Source organism: Oncorhynchus tshawytscha, linkage group LG04 (genome assembly GCF_018296145.1).
Source record: "Oncorhynchus tshawytscha isolate Ot180627B linkage group LG04, Otsh_v2.0, whole genome shotgun sequence".
Taxonomy (NCBI): domain Eukaryota; kingdom Metazoa; phylum Chordata; class Actinopteri; order Salmoniformes; family Salmonidae; genus Oncorhynchus; species Oncorhynchus tshawytscha.
Window position 1 is genome coordinate 71,473,718 of NC_056432.1, and position 12,190 is coordinate 71,485,907.

At 42.8% G+C, this 12,190-nt stretch overlaps 1 protein-coding gene across 5 annotated transcripts in view; it reads left to right on the forward strand.

The window, feature by feature from the left end:
• The window catches only part of LOC112249312 (leucine-rich repeat-containing protein 49), a 55,859-nt gene that overhangs the window by 29,990 nt on the left and 13,679 nt on the right, over positions 1-12,190 (forward strand). For 3 of the 5 annotated variants that reach the window (XM_042321186.1, XM_042321185.1, XM_024419144.2), the window contains exons 10-14: positions 2,797-2,944; positions 4,639-4,722; positions 8,964-9,041; positions 9,248-9,426; positions 9,543-9,638. In XM_042321186.1, coding sequence (XP_042177120.1) covers positions 2,797-2,944; positions 4,639-4,722; positions 8,964-9,041; positions 9,248-9,426; positions 9,543-9,638 — 585 coding nt within the window. The remainder of the gene's footprint in view (positions 1-2,796; positions 2,945-4,638; positions 4,723-8,963; positions 9,042-9,247; positions 9,427-9,542; positions 9,639-12,190) is intronic. The other 2 variants (XM_042321187.1, XM_042321188.1) reach the window with 1 other exon arrangement.

Consider the following 12,190-nt stretch of genomic DNA (forward strand, 5'->3'; position numbering starts at 1 on the left):
ATATCCACAGTAAAACAAGTCCTATATAGACATAACCTGAAGTCCACTCAGCAAGGAAGAAGCCACTGCTCCAAAACCACCATAAAAAAGCCAGACTACGGTTTGCAACTGCACATGGGGACAAAGATGGTACTTTTCAGAGAAATGTCCTCTGGTCTGATGAAACAAAAATATAACTGTTTGGCCATAATGACCATTGTTACATTTGGAGGAAAAAGGGGGTGACTTGCAAGCAGAAGAACAACATTCCAACCCTGAAGCACGGGGGTGGCAGCATCATGTTGTGGTGGTGCTATGCTGCAGGAGGGACTGGTGCACTTCACAAAATAGATGGCATCATGAGGCAGGGAAATTATGTGAATATATTGAATCAACATCTCAAGACATCAGTCAGGAAGTTAAAGCTTGGTTGCAAATGGGTCTTCCAAATGGACAATGACCTCAAGCATACTTCCAAAGTTGTGGCAAAATGGCTTAAGGACAACAAAGCCAAGGTATTGTAGTGGCCATCACAAAGCCCTGACCTCAATCCCATAGAACATTTGTGGGCAGAACTGAAAAAAACGTGTGCGAGCAAGGAGGCCTACAAACCTGACTCAGTTACACCAGCTCTGTCAGGAGGAATGGGCCAAAATTCTCCCAATTTATTGTCGGAAGCTTGTGGAAGGCTACCCAAAACGTTTTACCCAAGTTAAGCAATTTAAAGGCAATGCTGCCAAATACTAATTGAGTTTATGTAAACTTCTGACCCACTGGGATTGTGAAAGAAAGAAATTAAATTAAAGCTGAAATAAATCATTCTCTCCACTATTATTCTGACATTTCACATTCTTAAAATAAAGTGGTGATCCTAACTGACCTTAGAAGGGACATTTTACTAGGATTAAATGTCAGGAATTCTGAAAAACTAAGTCTAAATGTAGTTGGCTAAGGTGTATGTAAACTTCCGACTTCAACTGTAAATCTATAATGATGGCAAAATACAACATCTAGTCTAATCTGGTTTGCATTTGATCCTTGAGCCTTTTGATTTAAATCATCTGAGAAATGTAGGCTACTATAATCATCGCACAGTGAAGTCCTGGTGGATAACACGTGCCTTTATTTGACGTCTGCATAGCTGTAGCTGAGGGAGAAACCATCCCAGGCTCAGCAAAGCCTTTGGTTGAAGCGATCATTATCACAAATTAGGCCGATCAGAAGTCCTCTCTGCAAACAGTGCCCAGAACACTATTTATATTCACATTTGTGGTGAACCGACTGTACTGTTTACATTACATTTCCATTTTTGTCATTGAGCAGACGTTCTTATTCAGAGTGATTTACAGGAGCAATTAGGATTAGGTGTCTTGCTCAAGGGCACAATGACCGATTATTTTCACCTAGTCAGCTCGAGGATTTGAACCAGCGACCATTCATTCATTGGCCCAACGCTCCTAACCACTAGTTCACCTGCCACCCTGTTTAGCCTAGTTATTGTCTTCCCATCTCAAACTCTGTTCACCCAGCCCCAGGCCATGTCTGATGCTTTCAATGCCCTCTTCCACTGCCGGTCCCAGGCCCAATTAGCATGTTTCAATGTTTTATTTTTGTTGAGTTCTGGGCCCTGGGTATTCAAAAAGGGTCTTAGGGTAGGAGAGGTAATATTGGATCCATTTTGCCTTAATAATATTATATGGACTAAGGGGACCTGATCCTAGATCAGCATTCCTAATCTGAGACTCTTTGTGAATACGGGCCCTGTTCCCTGGTGGTAGTGTCGACCTATGGATTATAAGGTTAATTCAACAAAAATTGAGTTTGGGAGAGCTTTTGTAAGTGAATTACTCATTATATTAACATATAGTTGCATCAGCGCCTGGTATGGCAACCGCTCGGCATCTGACCGTAAGGCGCTACAGAGGGTATTGCTTACAGCCTAGTACATCACTGGGGCCAAGCTTCCTGCCATCCAGGACCTATATTTTTTAAATTTATTTAACCTTTATTTAACTAGGCAAGTCAGTTAAGAACAAATTCCTATTTACCATGACGGCCTACACCGGCCAAACATGAACAACACTGGGCCAATTGTGCTCTGCCCTATGGGACTCCCAATCACGGCCGGTTGTGATACAGCCTGGATTCGAACCAGGGTGTCTGTAGTGACGCCTCAAGCACTGAGATGCAGTGCCTTAGACTGCTGTGCCACTCAGCAGCCCCAAAAATGTCTGAGGAAAGCCCCAAAAATTGTCAAAGACTCCAGTCACCCAAGTCATAGACTGTTCTCTCTGCTACCGCACAGCAAGCGTTACTGGAGCGCCAAGTCTAGGTCCAAAAGGCTCCTTAACAGCTTCTACCCCCAAGCCATAAGACTGCTGAACAATTCATTAAATGGCCACCCGGACTATTTGCTTGACCCCCCTTTTGTTTGTACACTGCTGCTACTCGCTGTTTATTATTAATGCATAGTCACTTTACCCCTACCTACATGTACAAATTAACTTGACTAACCTGTACCCCTGCACATTGACTCGGTACCAGTACCCCGTGTATATATAGCCACATTATTGTTATTTTATTGTGTTACTTAAAAAAAATTAACTTTCGTTTATTTAGTAAATATTTTCTTAACTCTATTTTCTTAAAACTGCATTGTTGGTTAAGTGCTTGTAAGTAAGCATTTTACAGTAAAGTCTACACCTGTTGTATTTGGCGCATGTGACAAACAAAGTTAGATTTGATTTGATATAGTATTTGTCCCATTGATAGTTGTTAATGACCTGTGTGGTGTGTGTTTTCTCACTCTGCGTGTAGTTTTGATGAGCTAGCCTGCCTGGGAGAGTCGTGCTCCCTTTATGAGCTCACCCTGGATGGGAACCCAGTAGCCCTGGAGACATGGTACAAGCAGGCCGCCTTGCGCTGTGTGCTTCAACTCAGACAGCTGGACATGAAACGTGTCACGGTAAGACATACGCTCGGTGTGTGTCTGTATTCTTGTATGTGGTTGAGTTTGCGTGGCTGTGGTTGTGTTTTTGTGTGTATTTTCAGTAGTCATGCAAGGCATAACAACACATTGGCTTGTAAATACTGCATGTTGGCCTTGGCTTGTAAATACTGCAAGGATTCTGTAAAGCATCACTTTATAGAATCCTTGACACTACCACATGCTTGATATCCATAGGCATAAAAGCAGAAGTGCCTGTCAAACATGATGTCATTCTATTCACAATACATACGAGACACTTGAGTTCAGAGGTTCATGCATTTGAAAGCTATTAAGCAGGCAGGCAACACCCAGGTCTGAGCTTGTAGGCTACATGAACCCTGAGGTACCACACACACACCTTGCCCTTAGAATATGGAGGAATGGCCCTGCAGCCAATAGGATGGGCAAGTCCTCTTGAGATCAGAATCACAATCTGATTTGTACAACTTTCCACAGATGAGCACTGACTGGTAGTAACATAGTTTGAGATATAACATACTTGCTGTCAGTGCCAAGGCAGGCAGATATAATGTATGAGTAAAATAAGGGTAAAAGCTGGCTGCAGATGTGGAGGAGCTGAACTCCTCTTGCTTTGAGCCAGAATAGAATCAATAGATGCCAGGAAATGGTTACGGTTGCTCCTTGTGGGATATCTGTGTCAACACAACAGACTGGGTTTGTTCAGGGGGAAATTAACAGTGTTAATGACCAAAGATTTTCAGCGTTATTTCACCTGATGTTCTAGTCTACGAATTAGTGGGAAAGGATGACAATGCATTATTGATACTATTACAAATAGCCTAGTTGTGACAGCACTTAAGGTCCTCTACTCAAACTGATTTGAGCCCTTATAGCATGGAACTTCCTTCCATCTCATATTGCTCAAATAAACAGCAAACCTGGTTTTAAAAAAACAGATAAAGCAACACCTCGCGGCACAACGTCTCTCCTCTATTTGACCTAGATAGTTTGTGTGTATGCATTGATATGTAGTTTACGTGTGCCTTTAAAAACAAATGTATGTAGCTCTGTCCTTGAGCTGTTCTTGTCTAATGATGTTCTGTATTATGTCATTCTGTATTATGTTTCATGTTTTGTGTGGATCCCAGGAAGAGTAGCTGCTGCTTTTGCAACAGCTAATGCGGATTCTAATAAAATAGAAAAACACAACATTTCACATACTGATTTAACTTTTTTATTACAAAGTATTTTTGCTAAAAGACCTTCCCTTATAGCAAAAACATTTTGCAAAGGGTATGAAAGATAGCGCTTTGATTCTGGAGCCATGGCAGCATTTTCAGTGAACCAAATCAAGGAATCCTTTCTCAGCCGAATCGTCACAGAGTAGCCAGCGCTAAACATCCCCTAGCGCTCAGCTGGCAGTCTCAGATTGTCTCTGCTGGTGCATTGCATGCTGGGAGCTCTGCCTGGCACACCCAAACAGCTGGGCTCAGTTCAGATGAGGCTGCAGCCGAATATCAGACAGACAGATTATCCTGTGATGCAGCAGGAGTTGCTGCCTCTCCAACTGGTCCATCCTGCAGAGGGAAAACCTGCAGCTGACATAACATTCATTATTCTGACTGTGCCTCTGTCTCATGTTGAATAATTCAGTCTTGTCCATAAATGGAGCGACATCCTGATTGTGATATTGACCCTCTTTTCTGCAGGAGGAGGAGAGACGTATGGCCTGCGTCACGGCCCGGAAGGAGGATGAGAAGAAGAGGGAGAGTCACAAGCAGGCCATGCACAAGGTACCTGACTTTCCCTATGTTGACTCCCTGTCCATATTTGTGTTTAACATACTGTACTATACTGTTACTATCGCAGATATCTCGCCATGTTGACTGACCAATATATACTTCTGCTCTGACATCAAACTGATGTTAGCTGGTAGATTGTCACATAAGAGGCCAATTTCCACAATGATAAAATAATAATAATGTCACAGGTCAGTGATAAGGACTGAGCAGACTAGCTGGTGAGAGTTTCAGTCATTAACCAAATATTTCAAATATTTTGTGGCATTTAACGTGTAATATAAGCTTTTCTGCCGGATGCATGTCAACAACATAATTAAGCCATACAGATGTAATTTGTGGAAAGTGATTATTTGGACATTAACCAAACTCCTTGGCCCTCAATGCTGTTTGTTAAAACGTTTTTTACCTCCAGAACATTTCCTGTTTATTCATATTGTTGTGTCTTTACTATCATTAACTGAAGACTGATAGTTTTTATCAAAGATTCTCTGTAATTAGTTATTACGCGATCAACTTATTAATCACGTAACTAATTAACTAGGAAGTCGGGGCACCAAGGAAAAATATTCAGATTACAAAGTTATAATTTCCTAAAATAACTATTCAGATATTTTATCTGATTAATTAGTCTTCGAATGAATGAATTATTTACTTTACCTCACGTTAGTCTCATTCCAAACGTCGTAAATTGTTGGTTATGTGCACGAACCCAGTCTTCACTATGAGTCATCCATACATCAATTGTCTTAAATCATTTATTTATTACTAACTAAGTCATTCACAGAAATGCATAAACAAATAAGGTAAATGTGGTTACATGAAATGATAGGAGAATGTGCCCTAGTGGGCTAAACCGGCATGGCGGCTTGTTAGACAAAAGGGGAAGTGGGATTTGACTAAGAAGTCACTACAGAGTGATAATTATAACAATTGAAATGCTAATCCTTTGCACATGAACGCTCACTCATTCGGGAACAATTGCAATCAATATATATATTTACGCTCAGTGTGTCATCTTGATCTATGGTGAAAAGTTCATTTATTTTGTAGAATTGTCCGTCTCTCTCCCTCTCTCTCTCGGATTGTGGTTAGAGGGGATTGTTCAGAGTGACTTCTATTCGTTATAGAATGAATGTTTCGGCGGTTGTCGTTCTTCCCGTTCAATGATACCGAATTCTTAGCTGCAGACTAGTAATTAATATCAAAGACTTGTTCTTATTCTGTCGGTATCGATAGTCTAAGAGTTTAACCACGTGGTATGGTTAAAAGATTTAGCAATGGTCTACAACTTTTGTCCTCCTAATGGAGAAAAACATGGTCTGCAACCTTTAGCTATCTCGTAATTGAGGTAAGCTCGGTCTGCTGATCAAAAACCCGAGTGGGGGTTTTATTTGGAAGGGCCGAAGAGGGCTGTCCCAGGATGTCTGACCCTAACTGGGCTCAGGGGCGGTCCTCTGATTTAGTTCAAATCATGAGGGAATTGTATTTTTCTTCATTAAACAGTCCAAGATCATATTACACAATTATACAAAGAGTATCATACTCAGTCATTCATCTCATGCAACAATTAGATGTAAACCTCATATCTGAGGCTATTATATAAACAGCGTTATTGTAATGTGCCACACCGTCTCCCATGAGCTTCCCCAAGTTGTGACAAATGGACCAGTTCGTAGCTGGACTCTTCACCGATCTTTTATACTTTCTCCGGAACATGAAATTTGTTCGTACCTCAAGTTCTGTGAGGTGGAAGGAATTCCTTTGTTCTCCATGAAAATCTACTCTCTCTATACTGTGTGTCCATGAGGAGATTCTCAGGAATTTACGACGTCTCTCTGACCACAGCAACCTAGTTGAAGGAGGAAAGGGGGAGGCAGGGAGATGGGGATGGGCTTGCTATACCCATAGAGGCCAATGTCATGACAATATGAAGAGCCAAAACTAGTCAAAATATGAACATGCTTATCGTCTGCTAGCCATTAAGGTTTATAATGAATACAATAGGATGTTAGGTGTGCTTTTGTTTAAACTCATTGCCCATGTAACATACACTGCATAACCCCTTGTAGACAGTGGATGAGGATGACTAATGTTGTGGGAGTTAGAGTATAAGTGCATTGTTTAAGGAGAGGGCAAGAGGGCAGTTTTTGATGTTGAACAATGTATCAAATCATGTATATCAACATGTATGATATGCTGTCATATGTCTGTCAGCAATTTCTGTTGATGCTGAGGTCCCGGTAAGCAGTTATCTCAGATGATACCTAAAGCGCTCTGAGGGTTGCTCCTCAATGGTCACTAATTCTTAACTACTTGAAATGCACTGTGGTGTTCGGTTGTCATGTAAAGAGGAGTCATCTGCTTTGCATTAACCGCCCAACCATGAGTTGATCAATGGGAGCATTATAGTAGGGAGATGAAGAAAAGCCAAGGCTAGATAAAGGCTCAACCCACTATACCCCAGTAACCCTGCATTTATGTGGCTTGGCTTGGTGTCTTGTGTTTAAAAAAAAAAAAGTTTCAAATGTTTAGATTTTAACAGTTATGTTTCCAAGGGGGCTAAAATAACAGTGACTGTTGCTACAATTCTCAAAGTTTTTCAATCCACTTCAATAGTCATTTGTCTTTTTCCTCCATTATCATTTCCCTAACTGTTCTAACTACAGGGTTTCTAAGTGCTCAGTTCCTCTTGTAGAATATCAGATCCCACCAACCTTTGTTTGAAGCTGGTTATGATTTCAGTTTAAAACATGCTTGTTCAATCATTGTGTATCTGTAATTTACTGTAGGTGCTAGAGAATGCATACTGTACTGTATCTATACTGAACAAAAATATAAACGCAACATGCAACAATTTCTACAATTTAACTGAGTTACAATTCATATAAGGAAATCAGTCCATTTAAATAAATTCATTGGACCCTAATCTATGGATTTCACATGACTGGGCAGGGGCGCATCCATGGGTGGGCCTGTGAGGGCATAGGCCCACCCACTAGGGAGCCAGGCACACGCACTGGGGAGCCAGGCCCAGCCAATCAGAATGAGTTTTTCCCCAGAAAATGGCTTTATTACAGACAGAAATACTCCTCCGTTTCTTTATCTGTCCGACCGGCTGGTCTCAGCCAAATGTGTAGGTCCTGGCCTGGCGTGGTTAAATGTGGTCAGCAGTTGTGAGGCCGGTTGGATGTACTGACATATTCTCTAAAACGATGTTAGAGACGGCTTATGAACATTCAATTCTCTGGAAACAGCTCTGGTGGACATTGCTGCAGTCAGCATGTCAATTGCATGCTCCCTCAAAACTTAAGACATCTGTGGCATTGTGTTGTGTGACAAAACTGCACATTTTACAGTGACCTTTTATTGTCCCCAGCATAAGGTGCATGTGTGTAATGATCATGCTGTTTAATCAGCTTCTTGATATACCACACCTGTCAGGTGGATGGATTATCTTGGCAAAGGAGAAATACTCACCAACAGGGATGTAAACAAATGTGAGAGAAATAAGCTTTTTGTGCGTATGGAACCTTTTCTGGGATCTTTTATTTCAGATCATGAAACATGGGACCAACACTTTACATGTTGCGTTTATATTTTTGTTCATTATATACTGTATATTGATGTGTGTGTTCCTGCCTTACTGCTGCTTTTAATGATCCATACTGAGAGATCAGAAAGGGTTCTGAAGGAAGTTGAATAGCCTCTGTGTAATCCAATTGAGCTAGTTGAGGAAAAATTGATAAATGGAATGCTCTGTGAGGGTTCAAGTAGTCTCAGAATTATCGACTATCAATCCTGTTTGCCAGCCGTCCCCTGTGTGTGGGAGTGGAGCATTCCATTCCATACATGTGCGTATCAAAACTGAACTGAATAAAGGCAAAAATATTATGAAATCGAAAGAGAAAGAGAGAGGGAGAGCTACATTCTTCCTTGCTGCAGGGTGGGGGTGGCACAGAAGTACTGCTGCTGCCTCTGCTACAGTCAACACGGATTCAGCTGCCGCAGTAATGCTGAGGCAGTTGTTGAGAGATATGGGGCATATACAGTACAGCACACACAAATTGTACCTTGTTATTACAGACAAAGCCTTTGTAACTATGGGAGACTAGGTATTGGTAAGATAGGCATGTTTGTAAGTAATGTAAGCTAAGTGACAGTCTGTCAGTTAGAATAACATTTAAAGTTTTCATTTTTGAAGATAAACAATACATGTGTATTTGTGTTCATAGAGTCCTGCTCATGTTGTGCCTCAGCAGTTCTACACTCAACTTGGGCTCAAGTCTCAGGACTCCTCAGTGACAAGCAAGGCAGGTGGAATATCTTTGTCTGTAGGCTGAAGCAGGAGAGAGATAGTCAGTTTCATAATATCATCCTGTCCTCTGTGTGCCCTGCTGAGGACCAATACCAACTGAGCCCTGCTCTGTTCCCTGTGTGCGCATGTGTGTGTGTGTGTGTATGCATGCGCGTGTGATCGTGTGTGGGCCTGTCTGCGTGCGTTTATGTGTGTGTGCAGGAGAAGCGGCGTCTGGCCATCCGTAATGCAGCACTGCAGTGGGAGGGGGTCAGGGCCTGCCTGGAGCTTCCGGCTCAGAACGGAGCCAAGGAGGAAATCAGCCCTGAGGCAAGCCCCGCCCACAGCCCAGCCCAGACCAATGGCCTTGCACTGGAACCTTCTCCGGATGAGCAGCTCAGGTAACGTTAGGGGGGAGGGGCCATGCATAGGGGTTGCACGTTGGGCTCTGGAAGACAGTAGTTATAGTTGCAGGACTGTTATAGAGGTATACATAATATGTTTTCTGTTCTGCCAGACGGGTGAGTCCGGTGTTGGCTCTGGACAGGCCAACAGGGGGCAGTGAGACCCGGATGCGCTCCACCAGTCGCCCCAACAGTCCTCGAGACCCCAAGTTGGTACTACACCACATCCAGGAATACATACACATCACAGGAGGTTGGTGGTGGTAATGGCTGGAACGGCATTGGTGGAATGGTATCAATTACATCAATCACATGGTTTCCAGGTGTTTGATGCCATTCCATTTGCTCTATTCCAGCCATTATTATGAGCCGTCCTCCCCTCAGCAGCCTCTACTGATACGCGTACTCACAGGGGATAGAATATTGGAATGTAAACATTCTTCCAATGCAAGAAAACATGGTCCCGTTATAATTGTTCACACATTATAATTATTTCAATTTTAGCCAATAAAACTGTATGGTTGGAGCACATTTGAGGATTTTGTTTCATTCTCCTGGGTTCCATATATGTCAGATGACTGGTGTCTACCACAGGTGGCTGGTGGCACCTTAACTGGGGAGGACGGTTCATTGTAATGGTTGGAACGGAATTAATGGAATAATATCAAACACATCAAACACATGGTTTCTATATGTTTTAATACCATTCCATTCACTCCATTCCAGCCATTATTATGAGCCGTCCTCCCTTCACCAGCCTCCTGTGGACTGTCTACACTATAAACTAGCATACAAAAGGATATCCCTTTTCTATAACGGTTCTCTCCATAGAGACATGGTTCCTTCTGCTTTACACACTCAACATTTCACCCTCGTTTCACCCCCTAACACTCGTTAGTCGTTAATCTGATGGTTTTCACAAAACTGCACAGGGCCCCATTACTTAGCTAGCTAATTTTATTGTGAGGGTTAGAGGGTGAGACCTTCACTCTGTGTCATTGCCTTGTTCTCCATATGGCCATTCCCCCAGCCTGGCCTGGCCTGACCAGGCTTAGCCCCCGTGCTGCAGGCCCTAACTTCTCCTGGAGGGACTGTATACCAGGCCTGTGAGTTATAAGGGGTCAGGTTGAGATGGACACTGTGGCTGTGTCAACCACTATTATTACATGTTGCTTTCTTGCTCCAGGATATGAAAATGTCCCGGAAGCGCAATCCTTCATGGCCCTAATTCCCTTATAGGCTCACTTATAGCAGTTTGTATCGCAAAAGGGGCCAAGGCTAGGGCTCAAGTGATTCACCAGACGGCGTGGTCTGCTTATGTGTAAACTTAACCGGTTTTTATTGTTGTGCACAATTGTTGTGCGCAATCCAATAGGATAAAAGAGAAGAACCATTTTATGGTGTTTTACATCTATAACCGCTGTAAAAACAGTACTGTCCTTTGTCTAAGTGCAGTTTGTCAGCTCTCTGTCTGTTTCATGTAGTTGAGGTATGTTTGTGATGCTTGGTATTCACTCCTTTGGATGTCTTACAGTAGATATTTTACAGTAGATATGCCCATGGGAATATTCCTATTCCTGAAGGTATAAAAGAGGAGATGATAGATGGACTGAGCAGTGATTTATAGATGTGATGTTCTACAGGTATGACCCTCTGTCATCCCATGGTAAGGGATTACCAGCCTCTGTGGAGGTGTGAATTTGTGAAAACTCCATGAAGTTAACAATCAATGCATGAATGATTTGCTTTATCTCTGGATTGATAGTCTGTCTTGATCCGGTATATTCCTCCTTAATCCTCAAAGACAGACAGGGTTCTTCATTCCCACACGCTCGGCAGAGCTGCAGAGCTGGGCCTGTCTCTCTCTGTCCTCCACATCTGGTTCTGCTCTGGGACCGGGGAGGGGGGCAGGGGGAGCAGGGGGGCCCCCTGGTGTGGAGGGTTTTCCTCTCTGAGAGATGGAGGGCCTGGAGGCTGCCCTCTGCTCTGTCCCCACATTGCTTCTGAGAAAGAATTACCGCTGGCGTCCGCATAATTAGATCCATTAGCTCTGGATATGCTATTTGTTGTTCCCTGGGTGTGACCGGCAATGTTCACATTCATCACAGAAAAATCAGCGTGTGACAGTTCACACGTTACTGCTGCTGCCATATGAAGACACATGGATCATCGTCTTTATAAGAGCATGTGAGAGGGGGCCAGCTAAAGTCCTGCGGAATAATTAACAACCACATAAACATGAATAGATGTGATGGAGCAATCTGCAGGTTAGTGGAATCGTTTGATTTCACTTCCATTGAGAAACTAGCTTAAAGGACTCTGCCCAGTGAAAGTCATGCACCTCATAATTACAGAACACTAGTCACACAGAGGCATGAACCTTGGTTAACCTTGTGCAATTATACCTAGTTGGCTAGAAATGGTGTATTTATGCTGTAGGTGTTTATCAGTATAGTCAATGGCCTTTTCAAACTCCCCTTTCCACACCAAGCTGGAGTGGTAGATGATATGGGTTGACTGAAATGGGCCCCTGCCCCTCAGCAGGTAAAGGGAAACGTGATGTCATCTCTGTTTGTCATTAGCAGCCCGACCCGAGCTGGAGAAGAATTAAGACAGGAGCAAATGTTGACAGTGCATTTAGAATGGAGGAAGGAGGAAACCCTTCCTTAGTGTGTTGGGATGAGAGATGGAATAGGAGAATGGTTGTCTCTGTGAGTGCTTAGTGAATTTCGTGTGTGTGTGTGTGTGAACGTGCGTGCGT